A 16,101-nucleotide genomic window follows, 5' to 3' on the forward strand; every position below is an offset into this window, starting at 1 on the left:
TGAAGACTTTGCTGCCCCTAAACAGCTGTTGGGACACATTGAGAGTACCATGGGTTCATCGAGGTGCAAGTAGCCTGCGTAACGCAAGCAGTGGCACCGGACCAGCCGCTTCCTCCACACTGCCCATAGACGGTTTGAGTTGAACTATCCGAAGCGGCGGTTGTGGTAGTCTTACTGGTGACAAGGGTTGTGCTGCTCGTGCTGACTTTAGTTGTCAGGGTGGTTGCTGAGCTCGTGGTGGTCGATGTGGCGGATGTGATAGTTCGTGCCGTAGTGGTTGATGAGGTCTGTCCTGCGCTCGCGCTGGTAGTCACAGCACCGCCTGCTCCGGTGGCCGGGGTTCCAGATGCAGTGATAGCTGAGGTGGCCTGCGTGATAGAGACAGCCCCGCTAATAAGCGTGGGCCCAGGTACAACATAGGTTGATAGCGAGGTATAGATATTGACAAGGATGCCTGCATTCGTTGCTTTGTAAAGTTCCGTGCCCAAAACACCCGAGGGCTGGGCAGAGCCTGAGCCAGTCACTTGCAGATTGAAGCATTGAGGGTAGTTCTGAGCACCGTCCTCACTCCCAGCGCTGTGCAGGGCAATGAGTTCGTGTCGCAGGACATAGTTTCCGGGGGCGAGAGTGGGAGGAATCTCAACCATCCAGCTGTTGTTGTTGGCAATCAACTGGTCGTCCCCCCAGGTTCCAGGAACAGTAGTATCATCGACGAGACCCACACCATCAATCTTGAAGAATTTCAATGTCGTCTTGTCAACAGTCTCGCATGAGTCACCACAGTTTGCGAGATAGTCAATCACTGGACCATGGTGAGTGTCAGGCCAGGTTGTCCACTGGAGATTGATCTTATCTCCTGCAGCAACCACGGCATGGCCCTTTGCGTTGGTTGCATTGAGATGGCAGATGATATCAGATGTTCCGTAGTTACCTAGTCAACCAGTCAGATGTAAGGTATCACCAATCGGAGGGATATCGCACAACGGGAGGAGGAATCAGGATCAATTTGAGACTGAAGAGGAGAATTATTTTTACTTACTTGGCGCAATAAAGCCATTGCCTGTGTTGGGAGTACCCCAAGCGACAACTGTAGGGGGGTCGCTTGAATAGGGAAACGAATTGATATCCCAGCCCTGATAGGAGACCCCGTTGACCACAATGTTTGTGACGTGACCATGGCCAGCCACCAATGTAGCCATCAATACTGGGGCAACAACTTTCAGCATTTTCATATAATGATTATGAGATCACTCCTTGTCTTTGCAATAAGGATAGAAGATTTCGGTCGCCCTTTTTTTTCGGAGTTGCAGGTATTTGCTATCCCGCTCCGATCGACAGAGGCGCTCGACTTTATACCTGCTGGGGAGAATTATTGATGAGTCTCCACTCAGGATTCGAAACGATCATTGTCAGGGAGCATTGATGGATCGTGGATCCACGTTTTTCGAGGTGGGGCTAAATTGTCGTCATCCTTCGAATCGGCACCATGCAACAATCCTCCAGATATTGGGGAAAGCGCCACGAGCCGACCGATTCGAAGAGTCCGTGTCGAGATCGGATATGCTGCCGAATATTCCTGCAATTTGATGTTAGGGAATTGACAAGAATGGGCTAAATTCCGAAACACATGATGCGACCCGCCCCTTCCTTAGCAGCAGAGGTCGGAAAAATACAGAAACGCTAGGCGCCCTTGGCAAAACTGCCTATTTGTGCAAATATTCCTGAATAAATAATTCCAGGCGTCTACATGTGTAGTGTTCCACGCACCTAATTATCTCTCGTTCAATATTTTTCTCCGACAAAAAGAGGAGCGCCAAAATCTAGAGCTGGACAGTGACTAGCCAGCTAGCTTTTTGCCCTGGTCAAAGCTCGTTCTTCATGACGATTGAGCCAGGAATCGGATATATAGGCATCGGAAGTCTGATTATCAGATGAACTCAAATAATCCTGTGACACATTATCCAATTTGTAGCTTCATTTTATCTTAGTGGTGTGACTGTCACCATTTACCTTTGTCAGGGTACTCGTGGCGTCCGCCACCAACACGGAGTTGGCTGAATTAACCCCAGAAATTGCGGAGAAAACATCGAACGCGGAGGACATGGGATCATCTCCGTCCTAGCAAGTTCTTTTGGGACTGGACAGAGGTCTGCGGGGAGTCAAATGACAAGATCACGCTGGGTTTATTCTCTTAATGCCGATACAGTGAAGGAATTGATGCAACTCAGCTCAGAAAATGTGAAGTAAGATTCGTGGAAAAGAAAATAATTTCATGCGAAATACCGATACTCATATTGCTTTCTCGGCGACATGGGTCTTTTGGTATCACCCCGTGTTTAAAGCAGCACTCCCTCGATATGCATCACAGCTGCGATGTATTTTGCGGGGAAACTCTGCTGAAACTACAGATGTCAATTCGCTTCTTGTGCATGAATACGGGCAGATCTCTTTCGGTGTTGCGCTATGATATCTTCTCATCCTTGTCTTCGGTGATTTATAGTAGTCTCTCGGTCTATCATCACTTGCTACCGTGGTTCAGATCTTCGCGAAATATGGGAGAAAAAAAACTGTCAAAGAATGGTTACAAGAATGCATTTATGCAAAATCTACTTGCTCTTGGTCTTTAAAAAAGTCTCTAGGACAATCATCATCATGTATACTTCAGCTATCTAACAATTTTTGACCGTACTTGATACACGCAACATCTATCTCACCCTTGTGTGTCCAGTGGTACCCTTTTCAAATATCGGAAGTCGAAGCATTTCCTCCAAGCTGACCGAACACCATCGAGAGTCGCGCGGTCAAAGAAGATTAGGACTTACGAGAAAAGCAACATCCTAAACCAAATTAGAAAAGAGGAGACTGGCTCTTGATGACATCTGCCACCCTCTCGGCCTCGACATAGAGGGTGCTGACCAGGTGACCGCAGACCTGGAATAGAAGAGCAGAAGCATCGGCAAGTCTCACTTTAGCGGTGCCATAGACTGTGTGGTTGACATCCACAACACCACCGATGTCCCGAGGCATCATCGCGGCAGTGCCAATAGGGTGGAAATTGGAACGGTCTACAGAAGCAATTCAGGAAAGTATCCTGACCTGAAATCATGCACTTCTCAACTGTGCATCATGAAACTTACAATGAGTAACGAGCCACTGCTTCCAAACATCATCAGAGGCGCCCTCGGGAACGGCAGTATACCCGGGAAGAGTCTCTTGCTGGATCAGAGTCTTCAGAGGGGCAGTCTCTCAGGATTTCCTGATGTAATTTGCAATAGCAACCTAGCTATCCGTGTCTCAGTCAAGCATGAAGTAGCTAGGGTTGATGGTCGGCATAGCTTTTGGATCAGATGAGGAAATGTGAACGTTTTCACGAGCGAAAGGAAGAAGTCCCTAATACAGCGAATTCAAAGCCTGCGCTCCGGACGGAGAGCACAAGACCTCAGCAACAGGCAATCGTTTATGAGACCGGTATTCGGCTTGCGCAATGAAAGCAGTGGCCACAGTCTTGAAGACCAACCGCCTTGGGATCTTCTGCTTGAATATCAGATCATACTGAACATTGAACAATGTCTGGAGGTCCATGTTCTTCATCGTGTTCCCGCTTGCTGCAGATACTCGTTGTGCGTACTGCGAAATGTTGTTGGTGACAGCATCTGCAATGGACTGGGCCTTGTCACCAAAAATATCGTCGACATTGGGATAGACGACCATCTAAGCACCGGCAACAGTTTCAACTCCATCTGCACCTATGGTAGTGGTGATCTGATCCTGCAGGTTTTCGCCAACAGTCGGCAAGTTGGCTAGAGCGTGAATCCCATTTTGGCTGAGGATAGTAGGATTTCCAATCTCAGAAAGCTCAAGGATACCAGGTGTCTTCAAAGCACCCGCAGAAACAACGACTTCCTGAGTGGCTCCAACCACACCAACAGTGCCATTCGCGAAGGTTACCTCAACACTCGAAGCAATCACTAGGTTAGTGGAATCTGTGGTGGCTCCAGTCTTCCAGACAATGCGGTTCAAGAAGGAATTAGTGAGGACACTGAGATTGGGACGCGAGGAGAATGGCCAGTAGTAGGCACGAGCCGCATCCTCTCGCACGTAGTTGTCGAAATTGATGGTGACGGGGAAGATACTAAAGCTACGCATCTTGCCTCCGTTGACGTCTGGAGTAAAAGAATGCCGAAACTCTGCGTGGTTTCATTCACATATGTAGTGACGTTGCCAGCAGGGAAGTTGCTAAAGGCAACCTTAAGAGGACCGGTCTCGCTGTTGAAGTTTCCGTTGTACGCCGCTCCTGCGAGTTGCTGCTTCTCGGAGGGGGGGAGTGAAATTCTGGCTCCTCGTGTACTAAGGCCACAGGGCATTCCATGTCAAGCCATTGTTGCCGATGGTCTGCCAAGCGTCGATCTGTACATGCTCCGCACGGGTGAACGACATTCCTATAGCATAAAACATTAGCTTTGCGTCCAAGCATATTATCATGGTCAAGCATACCATTAATCACACTAGTGCTAGCTAACGCTTTACCCGCGCGAAGGACCTGGGTGGAGTTCCCACCACACGTTTGGGGAACGGATTTATACTGCCAGTCGATGTCGGTACCAAAGGCACGTCCGTATCCATTCATACTGGTAACATTGGTGTTATCCAGAACGGAACCACCGACCTCGATGACGAGGACAGGCACGTTGGAGTTTTCCGAGAGATGTTTGGCAATCACAAGGCCACTGGTACCTCCTCCAACGATGACATAGTCATATGTCAAAGCTGGAGAAGAGCCCGCAGGGGCTGCAGCAGCAACTGATAGGGTGGAAAGGAAATATAGGAAACGGATCATCTTGAACTCAGCGTACAGAGTGGAAGTTCGTGACATATCTCATCGAAGTCTCGATCATACCCTTTTATAGACCCAAGTCAATACTTCTATCCCACATTCCTGGTAATAATGACTTGTCCATCGATCCTCCAGCATTGTCCCACGATGACATTCTATCTCATGATATTTCTCATTCCATCCGATGACTTTAATTACCTACGGGTCCTCTTCTTCCGTCGTTGTCCAGGCCATGTTCTCACAACTTTATTTGCATAGGCATAATTTCCTTTTCAGGGAATTATAGATGATATGGTCATGTAAAATAAGGTATCTTATATAGGAGGTCACGGATGGAAGCTAAGCCCCGGGATATTTTGGCAGTCTTCAAAATTATATCGACCATACATACTTCAGCACTGTTGGATGATGACTTTCCTAGATGGAAATAATAATATCCTCGCGGGCGATCTTGGCTCCTTACGGATATATCTCTTCCGTGATCTCCGGTCATAGTATAGAAATATTGCTCCTATTTGTCAACCATATATACAGGTGCATCTAGGTCATGAAGAAGGTAGAGGAAGATTTGTGTATATAGGAGGCAGACGGCGGGAAACGAAAGCCTAGGCAGGCAACCTCGTATAGTACAGAAGCCTAAGGCTCCAAGGGCTATTCAACTACCTTTTCACAAGGACAAATAACTATCATAATATCCGGTTCTGGAAAAGATAGTGGATACTAATTATATCCGAGAATTCCTGCACCCAATGGGGCTCGAGGACCCTTAAAAAGTATTCGGCTATACATTCTTCAGCATCGCCCCGCAATGACTTTCCTGATCTGGAATATCGTCAACATGCAATCAACGCGATCAGCGGCAGAACTAAGATATCAGATCACTTTCTAATTCCTACCTGTCAGAATATCACTCTCTCAAATTATGCATAAGACAGTCTTTCGAAAGGCACTCAAGCGATCTTGATCACCGAATACAAATCGCACGAAAACAAAAGACATGTGGTGGGGACAAGTCACGAATAGGATCTTCTTGACTGCTTCATATCCACCACATGATCAGGTGAGACAAGCAGAATCTGGAAGAAAAAAAATCTTATTTTACAACCCAAGCGATGAATGAACTTCTTCACATGGTACTATGGGTGAGAACGTTTCTTTATCTTCCCTAACACTCGCTGGTGATTCGGTGGCGCGGCGATCAGCGGCCCCCACTGTTAATCGCTGTGAACGGACCTGGCATCTGGCTCTCGAGTATGAGCTCACCGCAGACAAAGTCGCTTGCTGACTGCCTCCGACCGGTCAAAACTGATCCAAATCAGACCTCATTGCCCAGATGAATGGATTCAGTGAAGAACAGACGCTGTCGCTGGTCGCGCAGATAAAAGATTGGCAGGTGAGACTCGTTGACAGAAAACAAAGCCCCCACCTTCCACCCCTCATTGTTCGCTTAGCCTCAGTACTAAGAAATCGCAACAGAGTCAGTAATCTCACGAGAAAAATCTTCGACCAACCGAACAGATGGGCTAACATGAGTTGGCAGTCAATCATGGCTCCCTGCTAAAGCATGTCCGCTCGGAGACGGAGTGCAGCGTGTACAGTTACCCGGTCGGGGTCTCGGTAGGACGCCCTTCATTCAAAGAACCTGTGATGGTGTCTGATAAAGAGGACCTCCGTATCAGTGCTTCCCAACACCTCTGCCTCGAGCCAAATTCCAGCAAGCGCTCGACATCCAGGAAACATTCAATCGGCTTTACTGCTCAGTCGCCGAGGATGAACAGTGGATCCACGACGTGATTCAAGAAATCATCCCCGTCGAGCCCCTCGCCGCGGCACTATGGAGTATTTATGAAGCGGCTAGAGAAACCGGATATCTCCAGAATATTTCCGTAGGGATCTTCCGTTCGGACTATATGCTCCATTTGAACGATGGTGTTGAACCTCGGGACCCAGGTGCAGTATTTGAAACGAGTCTGAAACAGGTCGAGATGAACACCTTCTCCGCGTCTGGGGGCTCCCATGCAAACAAAGTGGGAAACATGCATCGTTATCTTGCCCGAACTGGAGTCTATAATGGGAGAGACAACTTTTTGAACATCTCGTCACTCCCAAAGAATGAGAACATCGAATCACTCGCCTCCTGCCTGGCTCTAGCGCATACCACCTATGGGAAACCAAGGAGTGAAGAAGCCAGACAGACGGCAGTGTTGATGATCGTGCAGCCAAATAACGTGAGTATCGCAAAGCAATCAGTCTGAATCTCCGATCCTTTGCTTGGGCCATGCATAACTCGAATCGTGAGATAGTTCAACATAGCAGACGAGCGCCCCATCGAGTATGCACTCTGGAACCGAGACGACCCCGTGCCAATGTATCGTCTCGAGTTTGGCGCCGATATCCTGGAATACGCCCGGCTTACAGAAGATCGAGTATTACTCTTCCACCCACCGTGGCTCGCATCGACAGAACCCGTGGAAATCTCAGTGGTGTACCTGCGCGCAGGGTATGAAGCAGAAGAATACGATCACGTCGGCTGGGAAGCGCGATTGCAGCTCGAGATATCAGCGGCGATTAAATGCCCTTCTCTCCTCTCTCACATCACAACCTTCAAGAAAGTTCAACAGGCACTCACCGCGCCGGGGGCACTAGAGCGGTTCCTATCCGCGTCGGACGCGGCAGCCATCCGAGAGACATTTGTACCAGTCTATCCCTTAGACGAATCCGAACAGGGTCTGTTCGCCCGAAAGCTAGCATGCGATCCAGTCAAATCAGCCAACTACATCTTGAAGCCCTCTCTCGAAGGCGGAGGAAATAATGTACACGGAGCAGAAATCCCAGACTATCTATCCTCGATCCCACGAGCACGGTGGTGCTCATACATCCTAATGGAGCGAATTCAACCGCCGATCCAGACCAATCTCCTCATGGGTCCCGAGACACTGAACAGTGGGGAGACAGTCTCTGAGCTAGGCATATTGGGGAGCTGTCTATGGCAATCACAATCCAAGCAAACATCCGATCATCGGTGCCAAATGATCCATAATTCAGTGGGGGTTGGACCTTCAAGACTAAATTTGCCGATGTCGACGAAATGAGCGTGGTCAAGGGGTATGGACACTTTGATACGCCACGTTTGATGGATTTTTGATTGGATAGGGGGGGTGGTTTGTCCGAGGTACATCCGAGGTAGGCGAGCGCCGCGTATATCATCACATTTTCCGCCGGAGCTCGCTCAACCAGGTATACAGGGTGAAAGGGCTCATATATCAATGATACAGATGATACTGATCAAGGGGCATTTTCTCTTTGATTTTTCAAGTCAATCTGAGCTCCATTGATGTTTCTCTTATGCAATCTTGTACCATTCACGCCCAATTGGGCCCTCGATTAGGAAATGCAAATAACATCATAAGCATTTGAATAATTCTGTCTACAGCTTCTTCACCGTTCACCGAGATCCGTAAATGCCTCATAGAATCCACAGTGCAATCTGGACAGTCGAGAATAGTCCAGCCAGCGGCAGCTCACTTCGTTAGCCCTACTGGCCCACTCCACCGAAGCAGGCGAAGTCTCTTTCTATCAAAGCCGTTGGTACTGCACAGAAATTTAACTATTGCCGATGCCCGGACCATGTTTCTTGCTTGTTCTCTCGTAGAATCTCCTGGCATCGGCGGAAAAATATAGTTTCTCAGGCAAGACTGACAGGGAATACGAAGTATATCATGAATGCCACGCCACGCCATGGCGCGAGTCGTCGCCGGTAAACTTAATTTGCATTGAAGTCAGAAAGCGACTGACATGACGAGCAGACAGCGCTAATTATGATAATGGAATAGGTGGTTCAGAACTACAAAGGCTGACAGAACAAAGAACGCATACAGTAGGTAGTTACTAGGAGAATGTCAGTCATGTGCCAGTCATGTGGTGACCTTCCGAGCTCAGATTTCCCCGATCGCCTCCCTCGTCCCACTTCAAACCTTCGACTTTTTCCACCACATCAACGAACCAGCATCGACCAAATCAAACCTCGTCCCCCACGCCAAGTACACGGCGGATTTACCTCTTCCAGCGGCCTGCCATTCTCTTATGACCATGAGCCAATCAGGGTGTCAGGATCAGTAAGAAATCCGGCCAACCCCAGTTTCGCCCTCTCTTGGCGGTGCGGCACGTCCACCGGAAGTTTCCCGAGCCCCAGCCAGGGCAAACTTTGTTCATTGCTTAGTCCATGGGCCAAGGATCCACTGCTGTCTCATCTCTATCCCACTGGCTTCCTAATGCGGGTGCCAGAGAGAAATGATGGAAGTCAATTAACACTGTCAACTGGGAGCAAAATGAGCCAAGGCGGAGGAAATCGGTCGCCTTGATGCCAGAGAGAAGCGCCCAAAATCACCAATCCAGGGATATCAGCCTCGGGATCGCCGAAAAGGCTTTCCAAACAGGGCAGATCGATGCACATCAAATGCACACCACAGCCGAGCCCGCACGATGTATTCCCTCCCCACACCATCTGCGACCATGTGGTAGTTTTACCGGGGCCAACGCGGCTGCAACCCCTCGGGGCCCCAACGCCAGAATCACCCAACCAACCCGGCGATGCCGTCGAATCGCAGCTGCGTGCCGTGGAGCTCGTCCATTATACATGTCATCTCGGCATCCAAGCTCCCTTGGCGCTGTCCACTCAACCTTGGCCGACCCCGTCTTGTCCCACCGATACTCGGTCAACCCCCGGTGCTGTGTGTTCTAGAGCCGTTCGCAAATCGGAGATTCTGGGGTGCTTATGCGTCGTGCTCCTCGGAAGTAAGGTGGATCGAATTCTCCGAAAGAGGGCAAAGACAAAGAAAATGAAGAGGAGGGGCAAACAAGGTCCAGATGTTACTCCTCATTGGACTGGTTACCACTGGCTCAATTACCGACTCGTGTGGTCGTCCGAGCTTTCGTGCTGCATGTCCCTTGGGGCCCCGTACCCCGAATTTTTTCCCCCGCAGTACCACGGAGAATTTTCGCGAGGATCATCGTGTGATCCAAAAGTATTAAAGAAAGTCTGGATTTCCCCGTTGTTTGTCTCTTTCTAGCCCGCCTCTCTCACTTCACCTTCCTCTTCCTCCTCTTCTTCCTCCTCTTCTTCCTCCTCTTCTTCCTCCTCTTCTTCCTCCTCCCTTCACTTCCTGCTAAATCGAGCTCTCTTCCCTCAAATAGCTCATCATGGCAGGCGGAGCCAAGAAGCCGGTCAACATCTTCCGCTTGAAGAACCTGGGCGAGCCCAAGGAAGTTTTCAACTGGAAGCTATGGTTTGCGGTTGTCTCTTTCGGATTGATGGGTGCTGCCCGTGGGATCGATGAGGGTCTTATTTCCGGCGCCTTCAACTCTAAGGATTTCCAGCGCTATATCAACTACAGTTCCTACAGCACCGTGGAGCAGACCAACATCAAGGCCAATGTTTCGGCCATGGTGCAGATTGGTTCCGTCGGTGGTGCTCTCTTGTAAGTGAAAGAAATATGAGGAGAGGAGGGGAATACGCCAGACCGCAAGATATGTCTTGCCTTGCACGGATGATGTACTAACTACTCGACTCTCTCACTGCAGTGCTTTCCTGGTTTGCGACCGCATCGGTCGTATCTGGGCTACTCGACAGCTTTGCCTCATCTGGATCATTGGAGCTGCCATCTTCATGGGCAACAATGGCAATCTCGGTGCGGTCTATGCCGGTCGATTTATTGCTGGTCTGGGTGTTGGACAGACCGTGGTCGTCGCCCCGATCTATCTGGCGGAAATTGTGAGTAGCAACGGGTCAGCAAAACGCTGACTGGCTGCGATTCAATTCTGGGCAACACGACTAACAAATTTTTTCCAGGCCCCAGCAGCGATTCGAGGTCTTTGCACTTGTGTCTTCACTGGTTTCGTATATCTCGGTACGTAGTCGATTGGACTATGCCTCGGGTCTTTACAATACATCGATCTGTCTCTAACCAATTATTCCTTCCTAGGAATTGTGCTTGCATATTTCGCCAACTATGGATGTCAAGTGCATATGGGCGATAACACTCACAAGCGATGGGTAAGGACAGATTCGTCTCGCTTCTGCTTTATTTCCGCATGTCTCCGAGCAGAACTAACAGCTAGCAGGAGGTTCCTACCAGTCTCCACGTCATCTTCGCTGGATTGATCTTCTGTCTCTCTTTCTTCCAATATGAATCCCCCCGGTATCTGATCAAGCGTGGTCAGTTCGAGAAGGCCATCACCAACCTCTCCCGCATTCGAAATCTGCCAACCGACCATGAGTACGTGGTTCGTGAGATTACCGCGATTCAAACAGCCCATCAAATCGAGATGGAAGCGACTCTGGGTGCTGGTCCTCTGGGTATTATCAAGGAGACCTTCCTGATTCCCTCTAACCTCTACCGTGTCTACCTGGCCCTGATGGCGCAGATTCTATCGCAGTGGTCGGGTGCTGGATCTATCACCCTCTATGCCCCTGATCTGTTCAAACTGCTTGGCGTCACTGGTAGCAACGAGACCCTGTTGGTCACGGCTGTTTTTGGAATCATTAAACTGGTGGCAGCAGTGATGTGTGCTCTCTTCCTGGTCGATGTGATCGGTCGTAAGCGTGCACTATTGATTGGAATCACCTTGCAGGCTATCGCTATGTTCTACATTGCTGGATTCCTGACTGCCGTGCCTGAGATGGGCGTGGTGAAGAATTTCAAGCTTCCTGCAAGCAAGAAGGGCGCTAGTGAGGGCGCGATCGCCATGATTTACCTGTCTGGCTTCGGTTGGGCCCTTGGCTGGAACTCGATGCAATACCTGCTGACGGCTGAATTGTTCCCTCTGCGCATCCGTGCCCTGGCCACTTCGATGGCTATGACCTTGCACTTCGCCAACCAGTATGGCAACTCCCGTGCCGTCCCTAACATGTTGCTCCCCGTTGCCGAGGGCGGTATCAGCCCTAAGGGAACCTTCTGGCTCTTCGGTGCCATCACCCTTATCGGTGGTATCTGGGTTTGGTTCACTATCCCCGAGACTGCTGGTCGATCTCTGGAGAGCATGGACCGGTTGTTCGAGCTGCCTTGGTACCGCATTGGCCGATACGGTAACCAGGATGCTGAGGAGCGTGATCAGGTTGTTGACGAGAAGATGGAGGCTATGACTTCTCAGCATGGCACTTCGCAGCATGTGGAGCGAAAGGATGCGTCGACCCATGTTTGAGAAGGGGATCTTATCCATTTTTTAATTTCGATGATCTACAGAGAGGCAATCTTATGTCATCTGATGAGAGATGCCATGATGAATTCAATTGAATTTGAACATGATTCTAAACATGAAATCACTGGATACTATTATAACTGTAGCAGACTCTCAACATGTAAAAGCCAATAATCAGAATGCGCCCGACGCCTTGCCCATTTTTTAAAATAGAACACAACCAACAATCAACAAAACCCTTGGCTTAGACAGCCTATTCTTGTCTCCTATCATCCCTCGTAATCGAAGAACGACCCGAAACCTCGCCTTCCAGTGGAATAATAACAATCCTCGCCTTAAGCGCCGCTTTCTCCTTCGCCTCCTGGTCTGACCTCGCCCACTTCCGATCCGTCCGATGAAGATCCATACCACTCATATCCCCTATATACTCATCAGGCAAATCAACCCTTATAACGACTCCCCTCGGCCTGAAAAATGTCTCATTCCAACTCGAAATATGCCTCGAAAGCCTCTCCCCCTGCACACCAGCCATAGCAGCAATCAAATTCCGCTGTTCCTGCCTCTTCCTCGCATTCCTCGCGACAAAAATCGCCGGGACAGCGCTAAGAACTCCAATCATCAGTCCGCCAATAGCAAGTGTACCGAGACCCTTGCCAATAACGGTACTCCACTGTTGGCGCGAAAGCTTGGCCTCGTCAACGATGACTTGGGTGAATTGGGCCCAGTGGTCTTGCGAGATGCCGTATTCGAGTAGCTCGGCTGGGTAGGCGAAGCCGGATGTTGTGGCTGCTGTGCGGGAGGGAACTTGGAGGCCGCGGGTTAGGGTTGATGCTATTGCTAGGCCTGGTTCGGAGGAGTTTGGGGGGAGGAAGGTTTTTTCGTCGAGGGGGTATTCGGGGTTGGAGCTTCCTGCTTCAGAGGGATTGTAGGGTGGAGGGACGTCGAATGGATTGTGTTTATCTGGGGTGTCCATTGTGGAAGACATAGTGTTGAATGATGGCCTTGATGCGACGAGCATACTAAATATTGAGGACGGTGATGATGTTGTTCGTTCAGGATGGTGGGTGATTGAAATGAATTTATGAGCTTTTGTATACTTCGTATGCTGAGAATGTCTTTGCCTGGTTGATGAATTCCTATACATACAGGCATCCATGGCCACGCATTTATACATGTCTATGTCCCTCACTACTCGATACCTCGTACTCAATTTCGGAGGCCAAGATCCGAATCGTATTGGACACGAGCGAGAGTCGTGGCAGTGCTGCCTGAAGAGTCATCGTGTCTCATCAGGCATTCGTAATCCTAAAATCCGTCATCCAAGATCCTGGGATGGTCGGGCCATCTAGACCTTGGCTTTTTTTTTCTCGCTTGAAGCCTCAACCAGAGTAGGCAGTATACGACGAAGTAACTGATCACTTAATTCACCCAATGGAATTTCCGACCGTTCGCCGAGGCTGTGAGCGACCGCCACTTCGTAATGCACCTTCCCTTGACAAGGTGAGAGGATTACAAGGCTGAGCGGTGTGCCTTGGCTACATGGATCTTTGATTGCTCCAATCGGGGATATGGGTAATGGAGATAGTAGGAATTAAGCCTCACTTGTTCATATTGACCCAATAGATGAACTACAATCATCTAACTATGGGGTCAACTAACGACGTTCTTGGGAAATTTCCTCAGATTCTTCTTTGACTCAAGCATGAGACAGTGTGAGTCAGATGGATTTACGACCTTAGTGGGGTAAGCTAACCAACTTAATTGATTTAGTGTGATGAATAGAACTGCTGTGGTTGGCCCGGCTCTGTGATGCCCGTAGTTAGTCTACTCTACAAGGATTATCTTGCGGAATTGTACCGACCAGTTGATGAGAGTGACTAGCTAAACTCGGACAATAGTTATTGACGTATGTACATGTTGCTGTCCTGGTGGTGGGCAGTAATTCAATAAATTGACCAGTTGATTCCCATATAGCCGTACTAACCCTATTAGGATCTCGGAGGGACGTGCACCGGGGCGGCTGTCCACTCGCATCTCATCCGCTTGTTATTGTTGGATTATTTCCCCTCAATTCCACCTGGACACCTTTCCTGATCGATCGACACACCTCCAAACTAAAGCAAATCAGCCAACAACCATGACGACTCGCTATCGTGTTGAATGTAAGCCTCTCCAACTGCTGATTTGCATCAAATGGCGTAATCATTTAATGTTCCTGCCTGCTGATCTGCCACCAACTAGATGCCCTCAAGGTACGCCCGACTGGTTTCCCCTCACAGGATCGCCCCCCTCACTGACTTCCATCTTCTGGGGTAGACTCATCGCCGCGATCAACTGGTATGTCCTCACCATTCACCTAGGTTTCTATGGATTTAATGCTGATATTGATGATGTTTCTAGATCGAATGGATCAAGGTACGCCTTTAACCTACTATCTATTGTATGCTATCCCGATATTTAAGCAAGAAAATAGGGTCTCCTCGCAGTCCCCTTTGTGCTGCATTCCCAGCCCATCGCCATCTCGCAAGAATCCAGCGAGCGGCTCAACACTGTTGCTGCTGATACTCACCAGCGCTATGCCGAGATTATGCGTGATGTCGAGAACCTGATTCTCGATCATAGTAAGTCTAGCCTCGCTTCGCCTCTAGGGATCAGATCATCCACTAGGCAACACAATAACTATCCCATTGACGTGATGATCACCACCGTCAATCAGGCATCAATCCCACTTGAATCATACCCATTCTATCCAAAATACTGATTGCTAATCACTCCACCCCACAGTCGAACATCACGAACGCAATGCCCCCGGCAAATCCAAGCTAAAGCTACTGGTGCCTTCAGTCGGGACCTTTTTCACACGCCTACATCTAGAAGATGCCTTCAAGTACCAAGATCAGCGCCGCTTCATCAGCCGGCGCCGATTCGTCGCGCCCTCATTCAACGATATCCGACTCATCCTAAACTCCGCCCAACTACAGGGTCTCGTCCGCTCCAGCGAGGTCCAGCTCGTCACCTTCGACGGAGATGTAACCCTCTACGATGACGGCGCCTGCCTCACGGCAGATAACCCCGTTATCCCACGTATCATGCGTCTTCTCGAGCAAGGCCGTAAGGTGGGTATCGTCACTGCGGCCGGGTACGAAGAGGCTCCGAAATATTATGGTCGCCTGCAGGGTCTGCTAGATGCGGTGCATGCGTCAACTAGCTTGACCCCCGCCCAGAAACAAGGTATCATCGTTATGGGTGGGGAGAGTAATTTCCTATTTCGTTTTGATTCAGAGTCGGATGTCCGATTGACTTATGTGCCGAGGGAGGAATGGTTACTCGATGAGATGCGCGCGTGGCGAGACGATGATATCAAAGAACTTCTCGATCTCGCCGAGTCCGCTCTGCGAGCCTGTGCGACGAATCTCAGCCTTCCAGCTGCGGTTCTGCGGAAGGATCGTGCTGTGGGTGTCTACCCCGTTAATGGAGTTCGGATTAACCGCGAACAACTTGAGGAGACCGTCCTCGTTGTCCAGAATACCGTAGAACGATCTGCGGTCGGTGCGCGACTTCCATTCTGCGCCTTTAACGGTAAGTTTTTCTCCGAATCTTTACTCAATTCGAGGAGGATTGCATCACTAACTCTCGGCTTATAGGCGGAAATGACGTTTTTGTCGATATCGGTGACAAGTCCTGGGGTGTTCGAGCCTGCCAGCGATACTTTGGTGGTATCGATCCGTCCAAGACGCTTCACATTGGCGATCAATTCTTGTCTGCGGGTGCCAACGACTTCAAGGTATGAACAAACATTGATCTCAATTCGAACGATTAAATGAGCTCACTCGAATATCTAATTAGGCCCGACTGGCTTCGACAACCGCTTGGATTGCCAATCCTGCAGAGACTGTGGATCTCTTGGATGAGTTGGAAGGTGCGGTCAACCCATCCAAGTAGGGGGAAAGCATATAGGCGTCTGTCTCTCATGGATATAATAATGTAGCATGCAGCATGCAATCTCAGTTTTTAGTCTATAACAGTAATGCAACATACCCAGTTCAAGCATCTTAAGCTGGGTTAATTCA

General features: G+C 49.5%; 7 protein-coding genes across 7 annotated transcripts; 3 read left to right on the forward strand and 4 right to left on the reverse strand.

The window, feature by feature from the left end:
- Positions 1–17: 17 nt before the first annotated feature.
- N7473_008633 (putative endo-1,4-beta-glucanase) lies at positions 18–1,360 on the reverse strand (the record flags this gene model as incomplete). Its single annotated transcript, XM_057154573.1, has 2 exons — positions 1,040–1,360; positions 18–931 (listed from the first exon to the last, which is right to left on the reverse strand). The coding sequence occupies exons 1-2, from the start codon at positions 1,230–1,232 to the stop codon at positions 18–20; spliced, it is 1,107 nt and encodes a 368-aa protein (XP_057005703.1). The 5' UTR covers positions 1,233–1,360.
- Positions 1,361–2,847: 1,487 nt separating this feature from the next.
- On the reverse strand, positions 2,848–4,146 carry N7473_008634 (glucose oxidase; the record flags this gene model as incomplete). Its single annotated transcript, XM_057154574.1, has 4 exons — positions 2,848–3,065; positions 3,138–3,216; positions 3,439–3,653; positions 3,720–4,146. The coding sequence occupies 4 exons, from the start codon at positions 4,144–4,146 to the stop codon at positions 2,848–2,850; spliced, it is 939 nt and encodes a 312-aa protein (XP_057005704.1).
- A 201-nt stretch (positions 4,147–4,347) lies between these two features.
- On the reverse strand, positions 4,348–4,837 carry N7473_008635 (alcohol oxidase; the record flags this gene model as incomplete). The annotated part of the gene is made up of 2 exons (XM_057154575.1): positions 4,348–4,439; positions 4,495–4,837. 2 exons carry the CDS (start codon positions 4,835–4,837, stop codon positions 4,348–4,350), a joined length of 435 nt encoding a protein of 144 aa, XP_057005705.1.
- A 1,508-nt stretch (positions 4,838–6,345) lies between these two features.
- N7473_008636 (uncharacterized protein) lies at positions 6,346–8,244 on the forward strand. The gene is made up of 3 exons (XM_057154576.1): positions 6,346–6,451; positions 6,498–7,062; positions 7,138–8,244. The coding sequence occupies exons 1-3, from the start codon at positions 6,399–6,401 to the stop codon at positions 7,924–7,926; spliced, it is 1,407 nt and encodes a 468-aa protein (XP_057005706.1). The 5' UTR covers positions 6,346–6,398; the 3' UTR covers positions 7,927–8,244.
- A 1,789-nt stretch (positions 8,245–10,033) lies between these two features.
- N7473_008637 (putative MFS quinate transporter) lies at positions 10,034–12,034 on the forward strand (the record flags this gene model as incomplete). Its single annotated transcript, XM_057154577.1, has 5 exons — positions 10,034–10,311; positions 10,415–10,604; positions 10,683–10,740; positions 10,816–10,886; positions 10,955–12,034. 5 exons carry the CDS (start codon positions 10,034–10,036, stop codon positions 12,032–12,034), a joined length of 1,677 nt encoding a protein of 558 aa, XP_057005707.1.
- Positions 12,035–12,284: 250 nt separating this feature from the next.
- On the reverse strand, positions 12,285–13,004 carry N7473_008638 (uncharacterized protein; the record flags this gene model as incomplete). Its single annotated transcript, XM_057154578.1, has 1 exon — positions 12,285–13,004. The coding sequence occupies one exon, from the start codon at positions 13,002–13,004 to the stop codon at positions 12,285–12,287; it is 720 nt and encodes a 239-aa protein (XP_057005708.1).
- Positions 13,005–14,168: 1,164 nt separating this feature from the next.
- On the forward strand, positions 14,169–16,081 carry isn1 (IMP 5'-nucleotidase ISN1; the record flags this gene model as incomplete). The annotated part of the gene is made up of 8 exons (XM_057154579.1): positions 14,169–14,193; positions 14,273–14,283; positions 14,348–14,368; positions 14,432–14,446; positions 14,505–14,652; positions 14,816–15,610; positions 15,676–15,815; positions 15,878–16,081. The coding sequence occupies 8 exons, from the start codon at positions 14,169–14,171 to the stop codon at positions 15,971–15,973; spliced, it is 1,251 nt and encodes a 416-aa protein (XP_057005709.1). The 3' UTR covers positions 15,974–16,081.
- Positions 16,082–16,101: the final 20 nt, after the last annotated feature.

Source organism: Penicillium subrubescens (assembly GCF_028828155.1).
Source record: "Penicillium subrubescens strain IBT 31985 chromosome Unknown utg000006l_segment0_segment0, whole genome shotgun sequence".
Classification (NCBI taxonomy): domain Eukaryota; kingdom Fungi; phylum Ascomycota; class Eurotiomycetes; order Eurotiales; family Aspergillaceae; genus Penicillium; species Penicillium subrubescens.